The sequence below is a fragment of the Montipora capricornis genome, chromosome 8, assembly GCF_036669925.1.
Source record: "Montipora capricornis isolate CH-2021 chromosome 8, ASM3666992v2, whole genome shotgun sequence".
In the NCBI taxonomy this organism is placed as follows: Eukaryota; Metazoa; Cnidaria; class Anthozoa; order Scleractinia; family Acroporidae; genus Montipora; species Montipora capricornis.
The window spans coordinates 22,876,227-22,891,226 of record NC_090890.1 but is presented as its reverse complement, the minus strand read 5'-3'; the positions used below and the strand labels follow the sequence as shown (position 1 = coordinate 22,891,226).

Sequence of the window (15,000 nt, the reverse complement as noted above, 5' to 3'; positions counted from 1 at the left end):
TATGTAGCTGGATTATGAGGCCATAAAATTTTGGTAATAAGCCATTTCCTTAGTGAAAATTGTATAGCTTTTTGAGAATTGTTGTGATAGTGAACCGTTGTAGTCGGTTGAGTGTACTTTAGATTGGGTATGCTTATGCATAGAAGGAAAATAACTGGAATATTGTTAGATTGAGTTGCACGTCAAATGCATGTTTGGACTTTTGTCGTTGCTATTTTAATAGATTTGACACCAAGGAAACTGGTATTCTTTATTCCCATTTTCAGGGCTGTGCTCAACCCAGTGATTAATATTACTGTTTTTGGAGAGCTTGTAAAGTTTGGAACTCAAGGTAGATTATTTTGGGCTTTATGAGCAATGGGCTGCATTGTTGATTTTCATGTTTGTCAAAGTTTAATTTGAGGTATAAATTCTTGAAGTGTATATTAATTTTGGTCAACATTGTGCTTTATGATTTTGGAAGTACTGTATTGTCCCGGGTGCGGGGGAGAAAAGTTTATTTTTGACATACGAAATTGCCCCACATAGCGGGGAATTTGCTTCATTTAGACGGTTGGCCTAAAAAAATGTCCCGCTATTCCCCGGGTATGGGGGTGCGGGGCTTTCCACTGACTAGTGCATAAGGACAGACAAACGTTTCTCGCATTTCGAAGTCTTCCATTTTGCAATATAGGCAGTGATCTCTTGCTCTTTGCTATTACAGTATCCTGTTTTAAGCACGTTCAACAATAAAGTTTCCCTCTGAGGGAAAAGAAATTCATCAAAGACATCAATTTTATGCACCTAAACTCAATACAACATTGTTAAAATAGCTCCAAAATAGAGCGCTTTCATTCACGTGACCAGCAGCCATATTGGATTACTGAAACAAAAGAATTTGTATAAAAATAGAGTTCAATCCCAGAGGATTAGTTTGGTACACCATCATGGCCGCCATTCCTTTGTCTTGGAACACCAACATGGCCGCCGTGACGTCATGTAAAAACGCTCTATTATTAAAGCCATTGAAATGAATAGCCATCACTTTAATCGTAGGTTCAGGAATATTTGTAAATGATGCGCTTCATTGCGACCCTTGGGAAGCAGTCTCAACTTTGCAACCAAAACTGGTTTGACGGAAAATCTGATCTGTCTCTTCGCATGGAAATGAGGTTCTGGGGTCGCGCGACCAGAGGCATTTTTTTTTCATCCTCGACCGTTGATTTGGAATCGCTGAGCGTTCTCTCCGACCTTGAAAAAAAAATAGGTCTTATGCTTTGTTTAACTCCATTCAGCCCACCATGCGTCCATGCGTGATTGGTTGAAAATTTGCCATAACAATGCAGCAGTGAAATGGGTTCCTTCAGTATGCTTCAAATTTCAGGACCTGTTCAGAATTTTGCATGGATGACTTGCTGCTAATCTTTCTCTTACTGTCATTTGAACAGTTTAGACAACTTTTGGTGCACACTACATCATCTGTATCAGCTATTTACTACCAGCAGAAGCACAAGAATGGCTAAGAAACAAGCATGGCACTGTCATACATTCATACGATCTTATAGATGATCAAGAGAATGCTGAAATTCAACTAGAATTCTAAGATGAATCATCATTAGATAAGGTGTTCAATAAACAAGTACCCTCAGAGCTTGGTGCAAATTCCCAAACTACTGGAAATCACAGTCCATTAGCAATAACAATGGATAAACGGCCAAGAGGAATATCTAATGCCCAAATATGTCAATCAGTTAGATCATTAAATAATTAAAAATGCAACGCAAAGCTTACAGCAGGGTGCTTTCATGGACTAGAAATAAAATGAAAACCTCAACAGCCTGATCATGAAGTCACAAAATGTTGAACCAGTTTATTTGTTTATAACTGGAGGTGATGGTGCTGGGAAAAGCCATTTGATTAAAACAATTTACCACCCTGTAGTAAAAACCTATAGACAAGCTCCAATGAATACTTAGTATCCAACAGTGTTACTAGCAGCATCTACTGGAGTAGCATTAATAAACATTGATGGTACACACAGCATTAGCAATACCTAAAAATACAGGTGATGATGTGGAGGAACATCCAGGTCCTACAATATTTGATATCATTGACCCAAAAACCACTGTGTCTGCTGACTCTAGTCAAGGAAGCAATCTTTGGTGTGAATGCTGGTAAGCAATGTGTAGCAATGCCACTTACTGCTACTATATACCATTAAATACAAGATATTAGTTTGTGGACTAATTCTACTTTGAACAATATATTGGTTATTTGGAGTATTCTTTGAGAGTGCAAGACTCTTATTAAATGAAAGTATTTGTGAGAGTACAACAACTCTTTCATTTTGAGGTGTAACCCACACCGATAGTTCAAGCCGATAAATACTGGGTTGTGAGATACTCGTGAGGTACTTGTGAGATGTGTGGTGCAACCCGCGCCAATGAATGTGGTCTTGCGAAAGCGTCTTAGCTTCAGTGCACTCCGCACTAAACACAAGCGGAGTCTAGATATGTTGGCTTGCGTGAGTAAACAACTCCAGTATCGATATCGCCGAGGAAACTCCACTCGGCAGCGATGTCACCTGGATGAAATAACAAAGACCGACCAAACAAGGCAGGAAAGTGTATTTAATTTTCGAAATGAAAGAACGAAAACCAATCAGAAAGAGCACGACAGAGCAATTTTGAAACAGAAATAACTTACCTTGTGCAATTACAACTAATTTGGGACGAAAAGCTCTTCAAAATTTTCCCAAAACGGGGAAAACGACCACAGATTTAAATACACAACGAGGACAACAGGCTAGAAGCAATGGCCGACACTCGCAATTTATACTAGTACCCAGTTTACATGCCAGACTATTTATATTCTCGGCGATCTGTCACTTGTCATCTCGTCCTCAAAGTGACAAACCCACTGACTGACAATTAAGATCTGCCTCTGACTTAAGGGTCTGTATGCATGATCTGAAGACCCCAAAAATTCCTCTGGCACCCAGGTTATTGAAAGGCTAACCTGCGATCAGGCGTACTTTTCTTGAGACAGGGGCTAAAAGGTACGCCTGATACAACTTCTTAACGAGTCGTCTGCCCGTAGTCCAGAATCTGGACTTTACTCTGATTGGCCGAAAAACAATAGAGCTCTTGGAGCCTCGCTCCGATTGGTTACAGAATTGCAAATCAAATCATACTTCTTGTAAATCGGATAACATCTGATGAAATTATGGCCGCCGAGAAGGATTTGAACACGAGGGATGTTTAGGCTCTGTTTACAGCTTCTGTTGCTTCGACTTCAGACTTTTTTTCAAAAACCTTTAAAGGAAGAGCGGAGAGAATGCATCCGAAGAATGGTTTAAGTAAAAGAAGACATTACAGTTGTACTTCCTACGGGATTTGGCAATAGTGTTATTAATACAGGCCCGAACATTCCAGAAGAAAATGCATCGTTCTTCTTCCGCCAACTCGAAAACGTTTGTAGTTGTGGCAAGTCCTTTGGAATATATTCGGAAGTAACAAGTTGCGAATCCAAAAAGAACCGAGTAGAACTTAAGGGCTGCCCCATTCGGGGAATCAGCCGAGCTTGACAGAGAAATTCGACACTGTTTACGGAATCGCTCAACAATCTGAACACACTTCTAACAAAATGATAGCTGAGTAGCTGCTGCTGAAAAACTAGAATTTCTCAAAGTCCATTTTCCTCATATCTATTTTTGTAGCATCTGTTATTGGCATCTCAAATATTCGAGTTTAAATAAAGTTTATTGTACTGTTGATTACGCCTGGTGATGACATGAAGAATTCGAGCTTTTTCTGCCATTTTATCTCGAAATTATTTGTTCCTTGATGATTTGAACGGAGAAACCGCACCAACTGTCAAGCAGGATTTGCAGAAATAGCTTTGATTGCAGGCATCAAAGCCAGAGTGCTATTTTGTATTTGTCGCGTCTTTACTTGAATCGCAGCGTGCAATTTCCGGTAAAATCTGATTGGCTCAAATTTATGGCATGACACATGATAACATCACTCTTGACAGGTGGGCGGCAGACGACTCGTTAAGAAATTGTATCAGGCGTACCTTTTAGCCCCTGTCTCAAGAAAAGTACGCCTGATCGGTCCGTGGGTCTTCCGTCCATTTGATTTCCATGAAAAATGGAAAATGAAAAAAATGGATTTTTTATTTTTAATGTTTCATTTGTTTTTACCAAGGAACGTTGAGAATAGAATTCCAACAAACACAAACATGAAAACCATGGTTTCTTATTGAATAAAAATTAAAAATGACAATACAAATCTTTAATTTTTGTTTGCAAAGGAAGAAAGAAGAATTGAATAGCAGCCAATCGATTTGAAATCATTCTTTTTCAGAACCTTTCCAATCGGGGTCTAATTCTTTGATTTTTCAAGGAAGGGGCTTTCAAAATGGAGGAAATGATCCATGCAGTAAATATCCGATCAATTTTCAATTTTCCTCTGTCGATGATCAAATAAAAATGAAAAATTGACAAACTCTTCCGCACCATGGGACGGACAAGTCGAGACCTCGACTAACAGGGCTGCGGTTGGGAGAAGTCACGCAACCCTTGGAGGGGAGGAGAGTTGAGTTATGGCGGCTACAAGGTTTCGCCTTTAATCTTTACTGGGAGTCGTATTTTTATTTCCTCGCCACAAATGTCAAACCTCTATGGTTCTCTGCATATTCAGACGTCTTCAACGACTTGGACTTCCACTAGGCTGCCTTTTGAAAGGCCAAAAATTCACATGCGCCAGGTACGTGATATTTGCATTTGCTCGAAGTAGTATTTGTATGAATCGAAATACATCAAATAAAGGAACTTTTCCACAATGAGACGACAACAAAATGTTTGAAATCGCAGGAAAATTAACGCTACCGAGCCGAAATAATGGTTTGCAGTCAAGACTGCCCCTTGAATAAGCTTATAAAAAAACACAACGATACAGGTAAATCAGCACTCTTTCTTTCCAAACTCGTAGGTTTTTATTTTTCGTTTGTTTTCAAGAATACATTTTCACATGTATAAAGCTGTTCAAAGCACTGAATTTAAACACATCCAGGGATCACACCATCACAAGCTAAGCTGGTAAAATTATAATTGTGTCATATATATTTTCCTTTCATCCTATAGGAAAAACCTGAGCAGTACTCAATAATAAGGGATGTGATTTCACGGAGGATACAGTGAAACATGAGGTAAAGTCAAACAACTGGCTGAAATTTGCAGCTATGAGCAATACTCATAAGTGAGGTCTCGGAATAACTGAATTGCATTTTGAAACAATGTTGGATTTCCATTTACTACATTTTCAAACACAGTGAGAAAATCAGGAAAATGTGAATGGAAGTGTTTCCTTCTTGCTGAACTTTGGCATCCGATCCATCACAAGACAATGGGTCTATACCAAATTCTGGCCAGGTTGTCAATTGCCCCCCACTTCCTTCAAATAACTGAACAGCCCCGCTGTTGTTGGAACAACATCTGGTGTCACCTTAACTGTCTTGTCCATAGCTGCTTGCATATTGTTTGGATGTACTCTCTGTTCTATTATAATGCAGAGAGAATATGACCATACTTGTAGCTAGTAATTTAAGAACCTGGTTATAGAGTGATTTTACTTCACCCGTGAAACAGAGAATTTAAAAATGAGACAAGAGGTACTTACCTTGAAGTGTAATTGTAATTCTCTGAAGATGCATGTAGTATTATGGGATAAATTTGCATAACCTGTCTGTGAGACTTTTTACCCACTGTCACGGAATTATGTTTTTTGTCACCAGTTTGTAAATAGTTTTAGCCACTCGTCTTGTTCGTTAGTCTGAGTGTTAATTATCAATTGTACGATTCCCTAGTGTATTATGCATTATCCGATTTAGTGTTATAGAATTTCTTAGTGTTGTAATATAGTCATCGCTTGTAGTTGTAATTGGAATAAATTAGTTAACTATATATAGATGTTAAGTCGTGGGCGTTGGAGGATTGCTGAAGTGGTTTGGTTTAATATTGGTGCAAGGTTTGTTGACAAGAGGAAAGGCCAATTTTAGAAGAAAGTGGACGGCAGAAACGCTCAAACAGTCAATGCTGAAAGTCATTAGCAGACCCCAACCGTTCATCAAGACAAAACCCCTTTGTCTACGGTGGAGGAGCGAGCGAGGAGAATATTACTGTACGACTCTTTAGTGAAAAGGAGAACAGGAAAAGCTGAGCGCCGGCGGAGTTGACAAAAGAGGAACACGACACGTAAAGTCCGAGAAAGATAGAAGGCGCCGGAGAGCAGAAACAGAGGCGGACCGAGAAGCAGTTGGTTTAAAGCTGCATTGCTGGCTGAGGTTTGTTGGTTTGTGGGTTAGTCGGTTTGTTGGTTTGTTGGTTAGTTGCTTTTTTGGAGTGAAAGCGAAGAACTGAACGGAACTGTTTAATATTGTAAATATTTAAAGTAAAGTATTTAGTTTATTTTAATTACTGTTGTCATTTAAATATAAGTTAAGCAAGTTTAGGTTTTTTTTTTCTTTTTTTTCCCTCTTCTAAATTAAAATCTTTAAAATTATATTCGTTATAAGTTTCATGCTTGTGCGTTGCGCAATTGTGGGAAGGGGCGTGTGTGTGTTATTGTTTTTTTTCGTTTTGTGTGCGAACCCACCATCACATATTTTTGGTGTCAAGAGTGGGATACTTTTCCCGTGGGAGTCACACACACCTCAGATACAATTGAGCGCCACACTTATAAGCATTATGGCTGCGAAAGGTCCTGACTATAATTCTTGGTCTTTGGAAGACCTTAGAGCTGAAGCAAGGAAAAGATCTCTTCTATTTGTAAGAAAAGACGGGGTGAAAACTTTAGCAAGTAAATTGAGAATGCAGGATAGACTTATGAGGGGTGAAAGTCCCGCAGTAAAGTATTTAGTAAGTAAAGTATTTAGTTTATTTTAATTACTGTTGTCATTTAAATATAAGTTAAGCAAGTTTAGGTTTTTTTTTTCTTTTTTTTCCCTCTTCTAAATTAAAATCTTTAAAATTATATTCGTTATAAGTTTCATGCTTGTGCGTTGCGCAATTGTGGGAAGGGGCGTGTGTGTGTTATTGTTTTTTTTCGTTTTGTGTGCGAACCCACCATCACACCCACCCATTTATTGTTGGACTGTCGCCATACACTTGGCACACGAAGAATGGCTTACTTGCCTTGCATGAGCCATTTATACTCGACTCATTTGCATAATAATAACATGCTTTGAAGTGTGGCTGCTGACATTAGCATTATAAAGGAATGCAAATTTATCCCATAATACTACATGCATCTTCAGAGAATTACAATTACACTTCAAGGTAAGTACCTCTTGTCTCATTTTTAAATTCTCTGTTTCAGGGGTCCAGCAAAATCACTCTATCACCATGTTCTTAACTCACTAGCTACCGGTATATTCATATTTTCTCTGCATTATAATAGAACAGAGGGTACATCCAAACAATATGCAAGCAGCTATGGACAAGACAGTTAAAGTGACACCAGATGTTGTTCCAACAACAGCGGTGGCTGTTCAGTTATTTGAAGGAAGTGGGGGGCAATTGACAACCTGGCCAGAATTTGGTATAGACCCATTGTCTTGTGATGGATGCCAAAGTTCGGCAAGAAGGCAGCACTTCCATTCACATTTTCCTGATTTTCTCACTGTGTTTGAAAATGTAGTAAATGGAAATCCAACATTGTTTCAAAATGCAATTCAGTTATTCCGAGACCTCACTTATGAGTATTGCTCATAGCTGCAAATTTCAGCCGGCTGTTTGACTTTATCCTCATGTTTCACTGTATCCTCCGTGAAATTACATCCCTTATTATTGAGTACTGCTCAGGTTTTTCCTATAGGATGAAAGGAAAATATATATGACACAATTATAATTTTACCAGCTTAGCTTGTGAGGGTGTGATCCATGGTGTGTTTAAATTCAGTGCTTTGAACAGCTTTATACATGTGAAAATGTATTCTTGAAAACAAATGAAAAATAAAAACCTACGAGTTTGGAAAGAAAGAGTGCTGATTTACCTGTATCGTTGTGTTTTTTTATAAGCTTATTCAAGGGGCAGCCTTGACTGCAAACCATTATTTCAGCTCGGTAGCGTTAATTTTCCTGCGATTTCAAACATTTTGTTGTCGTCTCATTGTGGAAAAGTTCCTTTATTTGATGTATTTCGATCCATACAAATACTACTTCGAGCAAATGCAAATATCACGTACCTGGCGCATGTGAATTTTTGGCCTTTCAAAAGGCAGCCTAGTGGAGGTCCAAGTCGTTGAAAACGTCTGAATATGCAGGGAACCATAGAGGTTTGACATTTGTGGCGAGGAAATAAAAATACGACTCCCAGTAAAGATTAAAGGCGAAACCTTGTAGCCGCCATAACTCAACTCTCCTCCCCTCCAAGGGTTGCGTGACTTCTCCCAACCGCAGCCCTGTTAGTTGAGGTCTCGACTTGTCCGTCCCATGGTGCGGAAGAGTTTGTCAATTTTTCATTTTTATTTGACCATCGACAGAGGAAAATTGAAAATTGATCGGATATTTACTGCATGGATCATTTCCTCCATCTTGAAAGCCCCTTCCTTGAAAAATCAAAGAATTAGACCCCGATTGGAAAGGTTCTGAAAAAGAATGATTTCAAATCGATTGATTGCTATTCAATTCTTCTTTCTTCTTTGCAAACAAAAATTAAAGATTTGTATTGTCATTTTTAATTTTTATTCAATAAGAAACCATGGTTTTCATGTTTGTGTTTGTTGGAATTCTATTCTCAACGTCTTTGGTAAAAACAAATGAAACATTAAAAATACAAAATCCATTTTTTTCATTTTCCATTTTTCATGGAAATCAAATGGACGGAAGACCCACGGACCCTGATCGCAGGTTATTGAAAGGCAAGCTGTCCGAGAACATTCACTGATATTCGAAGCTGCCGTCTATTGTTAAGCTACGTAATTACGTAAACTGATGTGGATGCTCCAGTCTGACGTATTCGGGAAGAGCACCCAAAAATTAGAAGAATGGACAAGCTTGAGATTCACATCTTGCAAGGTTCTACCAAGTCGGGATAGTATGCTGGGGGGGGCACAAATTTGAAAGATCTATTAAATGGCCCTTGTTGGGCGCTGCATAGCCTGCGAGCAGGCTCTCTCTCTTCGGTGGGAGAGAAGGAGAGCCTGCACGCATCCCTTTGAATTTTGAATGCCGCCTCCTGATGTCACGCTGAGAGAGCTGTCAAAAATTAGCCAATCAGCGCGCACCAGAAGTAAACATTGAAAAAAAACACAGAAAACAGAAACCCACGCGTTGTGTATTTCAATTTGCCCGAGGCAGAAACTAAAAAAAACTGTAAAGAAAGGAAGCCTTCGCCAGAAAAGCCTAACAACTATTGCTGATGCTGTAAAGCGTAGCTGAATATTCAGTACGGTAATTCGTCGAAGTCCCTTCCGCGGAAAAAGTGTTTCGTTCGTCAGAGAAAAATTTAGCACACAAACTTCAAACGACGGGAATCGTAATAGAGACATTCGTTTTCCCTGACCGCATCTCCACTGTGTGAGACTCGTCGACCACAACTGCTGCCAAATTTCGGTAAAGCGAAGCGGAATTATCTTTTTAAATTTATTTTAATGAAATACAGACATTACAACTGCTACATCACACTTTAATACTAGACAGATATTCTAATACCTACACCATTTTATTTCAATTGTGGTTATAGATATGTATTTTACTAATTCAATAATTTGAAAATTGGAATATTTTGTTTTCAAGTGTATAGGAGTATTGCGGAGTTACGAGGAGATCGAGCAATCATTTGTGGAGCCGCCTTTTCGGCTTAGCCTAATACTTGCTAAAATCGTGTAGAGTTCCTCTATTGTTAAATCAGCAACAGAGGCAGCCACGGTGACATGAAGTCGCCCTCGTATTTTGGCCGCTACGAAAAACAGTTGGGAAATAAGACTTTTCTCGAATTCTGTGGATAACAGAGATAGAACTTCCTTCCTTCCAGTAGAGAGGCCATTGCATCGCGTTGCCCGACCTTTAATTATGTAAAGTTATGGTAAATTGCAACATTCTACAATTTTCTCAGACGCATTTCTGACCACCTCATCTCTGCGAAGCGAAGAGGCTTTCTTGTTGTCGGAGCTTGTCAATGGTGACGTCACGAGGTAATTTAATTTCAGCCAATCAGTATTTTGCGTCCAAAATTTGGACGCGACATTCAAAATACAAAGCCATGCGGGCAGGCCCTCATTCTACCCCCAACCCCAGTCCCTCAGAGGGCCTGCTCGCAGGCTAGGCGCTGCAGAGAATCATTAAGAGGTGATTGGTTGTTGAATTATTTAGTGTAACGGTAAGGGATTCATAAGTTACATTTCAGTGGAATATTGACAAGCAAGTATGAACCAGACCGGCAGCCGAAGGTGAATCCACGATGATGCATGTTTTGTGATGCCTGATCAGGCGCCAACAGTAACCACTAAGCGTCAGGCTAGAACCGAAAGCACCCGTTTTGCTGCATCGAACGTCACATTTATGTTTTATCAAAACGTGACCACTATGGATATGCGTTTCATATCCTGGAGCAAAATATGTCAGCTGTAGCCATCTAAACACGAGAACAATGTCTACTTTCGTTTTCGTCTAGTACACTTCCGCTAAGACTAGTTTGAACTGCAAATAAGATACACGGCTTCGTTAGTTCATAGTTTGAATGTATAAAAGAGTATAAAGTATAATAAAGCTTCCTTTTTGAGTTTCGTCTTAAAGGGTTCAACGTAACACAAAACATCTTGCTCTTGAATCAAACGGGTCGGTGATATTGCATTTGGTCAATATGCGGCTCTCAGCCTTCAGAATATGGGGTGGATCAGTGGCTAAAAGCAACTTTGTCTACCTTTATTGTACCCTATATTTGTCAAATCTCTCGTTAGCAGGCTGATAAATTCAGTCAAGGAGCTCAGCAGCAAAGAAGTATCCTTTATTTTTTTCTAGATAAGTAATCGTACCTGATCAGAAGTCGAGGTCAATCGAAGGAATCTGGTGTTTGAGACAGGAAGAGCATGGATGTGAGTTTGAAATTTTTCTGTGCAAAGTTTTCTCCTATGTATATTTTTAAAGTAGGAAATTTGGGTCCCCATACGAAGGGCAAGAATTTGACAGTGGGAACTACTACTGCTATGGAAAGTTATATATCGATATATACATAAATTAAATGTTACGTTTCTCCAAAGCTTAGCGTCTGTTTTCTATTGCATTTGACATTTTTCTGTTCAGTGTCTCATAACATGTTATTTTTGTCACGCGTCATCTTTTGTTGATTAGTCGTCGTGGCGACAAGCCTACCAGTCAGTCTAGTCATATGCTCCAGTCTTCACCTGCTGTCAAAGCAGATTATAGAAAATTGGTAATGTTTGTTGCTTATAATTGATGAACGTTGTAGAATTTGTTATAAGGATCTTGAAAGTCCCGAGAACTTTTCGGGCCCGAAAAGTCATTTGTGAAACTGCTATCCGCTTGTTTTGAAAAGCTGATCTTCTAACGCGTTTTCAAGGTAACAAAAAGCAAAATGACTGTGAAATTTGACGACTTAAGAGGAAATGTCCACTAAAACCGAGCGAAAATAAAAAAGGTTGGCACATGATGAAAAAAACAAATTCTTCATATTTCATACAAAGATAGCCTATCATACTGTAAGAAACGTGGTGGGATTTTTTTTCTTGAAAGATTTATTTTAATTCCCGACAAGGACGAAATTCTGTTCGGCCCCGGCAGGTACAAACAGGTCACAGGGCCAGGGCCACAGGGCACAGGTCATTGTTTTACCAATACAGAAAGTATCCTAAACATTCATAAGAGCTAGCCTTAAGCCTAAAAACGTTTGTTTAGGCCTAATTAGGCCTAAGGTTAGCTTTTATGAATGTTTAGGATACATTCTGTATTAGTAAAACAATGACCTGTGACCTGTGACCTGTGCCCTGTGACCTGTGTTTTGTACCTGCCCGTTCGGCCCCCGCGATCAGAGAAAACGCCGCTATTTTAGCGTAAGATGCTAAATTCGAATCAATCCCCATTTTCAGTTCGCATCGCTTTTAACCGCACATTTGTGCCCAGAAACTTCTTTAATACGTGTCAACGAGTAATTGGAGCCTAAACATTCACTTCTGTGTCGAAACAGAAATTCAGGGAAAGCGGTGAAAAATTAGCAAAATTTTGCGTGGTCGAAATTCCCGGCTCGGTGCATTTTTTCAGAAGGAGATATCCATTCCCGGTAAAATAGCAAATCGCCCGAAATTTTTAGATTTAGTAAGTAGAAACGTTGGTCTTAATCCGGATATAAAAATTAGCGCCGGGCTTTTTATCAGCGCCGACTATCAACACCCTCAAAATCGGCAAAGTCACAGCATCAATCCGTCAACTTGTGTAAATGGTGTCACGGAAGTCAAGCCGTGACTTCTGCCACTTCTTTTCAGTTGCTCATGATATCTTTCGTTTCTTAATTACTGGCGTATTATGAATGCGATTGCAAGATTTAAAGGGCTTTTTGCACTTAAACTAACATGTAGAAAACATATTTGCGTGTATATTTAATTTACAGTGAGGAATGAAGAGCGACATATCAATTTCACAGTAATCCTGCGCTTGTTTTTCATATTTATTTGTTAGCATTAAGCCTAAAAAATAAATTATGTGCGAAATGAAGGAAACAAACTTAACGTTGTCGTTGTGGTAAAATAAATTCTGATTTCAACCTGTTAAGGTTGAAATCAGAATTTATTAAAAACCTTAAGGATGTCACGCAACGATTTGGACGTAATAAACCCCAGTCAGGCTCTCCTAATGGAGACAAAAAATTGAGCCCTACTATTTTAAACTGTATTCCTAACTGTTTCGCGAGATAAGTGAGTTCTGAATACACGAAAGTAGCATATCGGGTCCCTTCAGTAAAACGCTGCGCACGTACTAGATATTCGATTAAGTTCAACTTAAAATCGTCAGCGCGTAAAGAACCGTGACAAACTGAGATGCAATAACGAGGACGAGAACGGTCAACGGGAAGTTTGGGGAAAAAGGTGTCAAAAAGTGCACGGACAACATAAAACGTTCAAAGAGAGCAGTCATAAGACTGCGCAGAACAAAATGCTACCCCATTAATCCAGGCGATGTTACGGTTTTTGGCAATTTTAAGGATTTTAAACCCCACCAAATCGCAAGTATGAAAGTCCAATGTCCCGTTTTTTAAACTCGTATACAGAACTGCGTATTGTGAAAACAATTAGCAAATGTTATCTTGAAATTCCTTATCATACATTGCATTGTGAAATAATACAGAATCACGGGCAGCAAAGAAACGAAAACTTGACCTGAACTTTGAAAAGAAAATGTCGAATTCTGGTTTGGATATAATTTACTTAATCCAATACATACTACTTTAATCATAGCTGCTTACAAGTACACTTATCACTGGGCGTTTTTAATTTTTCGATGTACGGTTTCCGGCGCCTAACCTTGATGTCGTCAGCAGCGATACCAAAGTGACAACACATCTCTCTTAGGAGTGGGATTGAAAGGGTGTTTAGTTTCCCTGTAGAGGACAGTTCGCAAAGGTTGAAAGAGTCAAACACAATCGGGTGCCTTGATGTGAGATCGTCAACCACTTGAGATATCATGGTATCAATGTCAGCCTCATATTTAGCAGTTTCCATCACCTCGATTTCAGCTTCTTCGTCAGGGAGAGTTTTCTTTGACGCAAGACGTGAAAAGAATCCTCCTATTTGATTGGCTGTCAGGAAGTCGTCACTGGAACATCCTGGTACCATTGATATCTTTTGCATGCATCATAGATCGAGCCACTGATGCAGGATCAGTTTTTTGCCCTGTCATCTCTCCGAGTTTGAACTTTTTGATAAGATATGACTGTTGTGCAACAGTGAACCTAGTACGTCGAGGTCCAGTTACCTTCAGCGCCCAGCCGATATCCAGATTTCGTGCACTGGCGTGTTTGGTAGGGACACTTAACGACGGGTACCATAGTGGCTCCTTGTCCTTCCAGTTGTTCTGCATATTGGACAGCAGCTTTTTCGTATAAGGTTTCATGCTCAAGGGTATATTGGTGCTTACCATAGTCCAAGTGACGAAGCACTGAGGAATGCCTAATGAACCTTTTTATACATCCGTCCTCCGGACAAGCAAAAAGGCTAGTCGAAGCATCTTCCCCTCCCGAGCCTGTGGATTCTTTTTCATCCCCTTAGGGCTTCGCGGAAGCAATTCGCCCTTTTATCGATGAAAAATTACTTCGGTGTACTTGGGCTACCACAAGGGCCGGTAAAGCGCCTGAACCTTGTCCAGAAGACTGCTGTTGATACACGATCTTACCCGGACCGATTCTGTACGCCCTCCACACGCGAATCCCCTCAGCTGAATACTCTATGTTGGATAAAAGCCTTACACCTTCTATCTTGAATGCTGGAGTTTCCACGCTTGTAAACGGTTCACAAAGCGTGACATTACGTGAAGGCACTCCACCGAAAGATACCATGGCTTTGAACATCTGTTCTGGTGTCTCGATGACATTTCCTGAATTTAGGAAGACTCTCATGTGAGACTTGATTGTCGCTGCCTTGCGGTCACACGCATGCACCCTTTCCTCCCTGTGGATCTGAAAAGTCAAGCCTCTTTTGGCCTAATTTGCTTGAGCTAATAATGACGTGCCCGCAGTGATAGCAGCCGGCATTGTCTTGCCGATAGTAGACGGTTGTCAAGCTTGGCATGATGGATTCCAGCTGCTGGATCATGCCTGCCATTACTGCGAGAACGGCATTGCTATCCTGACTGCAGGCCTTAAAAATATGGCAGAATGTCAGCATCTGTATTTCGCCATCTACTCTCGTAAACGCGACACTGATATGCCAAGGAATTCCTCGTTTTCCAAACTAGTCTGTCTGGCTCTCGCGGCACTTCCGTGGCAAATACTTCCTGGCCCAGTCCTGGAT

At 39.9% G+C, this 15,000-nt stretch overlaps 1 protein-coding gene and 2 long non-coding RNA genes across 5 annotated transcripts in view; 1 reads left to right on the top strand and 2 right to left on the bottom strand.

Moving 5' to 3' along the window:
- Positions 1-1,821: 1,821 nt before the first annotated feature.
- On the bottom strand, positions 1,822-2,810 carry LOC138059532 (uncharacterized). The gene is made up of 2 exons (XR_011134215.1): positions 2,686-2,810; positions 1,822-2,563 (listed from the first exon to the last, which is right to left on the bottom strand). It is a non-coding gene; the product is annotated as an uncharacterized lncRNA (long non-coding RNA).
- Positions 2,811-5,401: 2,591 nt separating this feature from the next.
- Positions 5,402-8,400, bottom strand: LOC138059360 (uncharacterized). Its single transcript, XR_011134201.1, has 3 exons — positions 8,227-8,400; positions 5,661-7,850; positions 5,402-5,539 (listed from the first exon to the last, which is right to left on the bottom strand). It is a non-coding gene; the product is annotated as an uncharacterized lncRNA (long non-coding RNA).
- A 519-nt stretch (positions 8,401-8,919) lies between these two features.
- LOC138059987 (guanylate-binding protein 6-like) overlaps positions 8,920-15,000 on the top strand; it is a 67,122-nt gene continuing 61,041 nt past the window's right edge. The window contains exons 1-3 of one of the 3 annotated variants that reach the window (XM_068905652.1): positions 8,920-9,595; positions 10,098-10,176; positions 11,003-11,076. In XM_068905652.1, coding sequence (XP_068761753.1) covers positions 11,071-11,076 — 6 coding nt within the window. In that variant the 5' untranslated portion in view covers positions 8,920-9,595; positions 10,098-10,176; positions 11,003-11,070. Of the gene's footprint in view, positions 10,177-11,002; positions 11,077-15,000 lie in introns of all 3 variants that reach the window. The other 2 variants (XM_068905651.1, XM_068905650.1) reach the window with 2 other exon arrangements.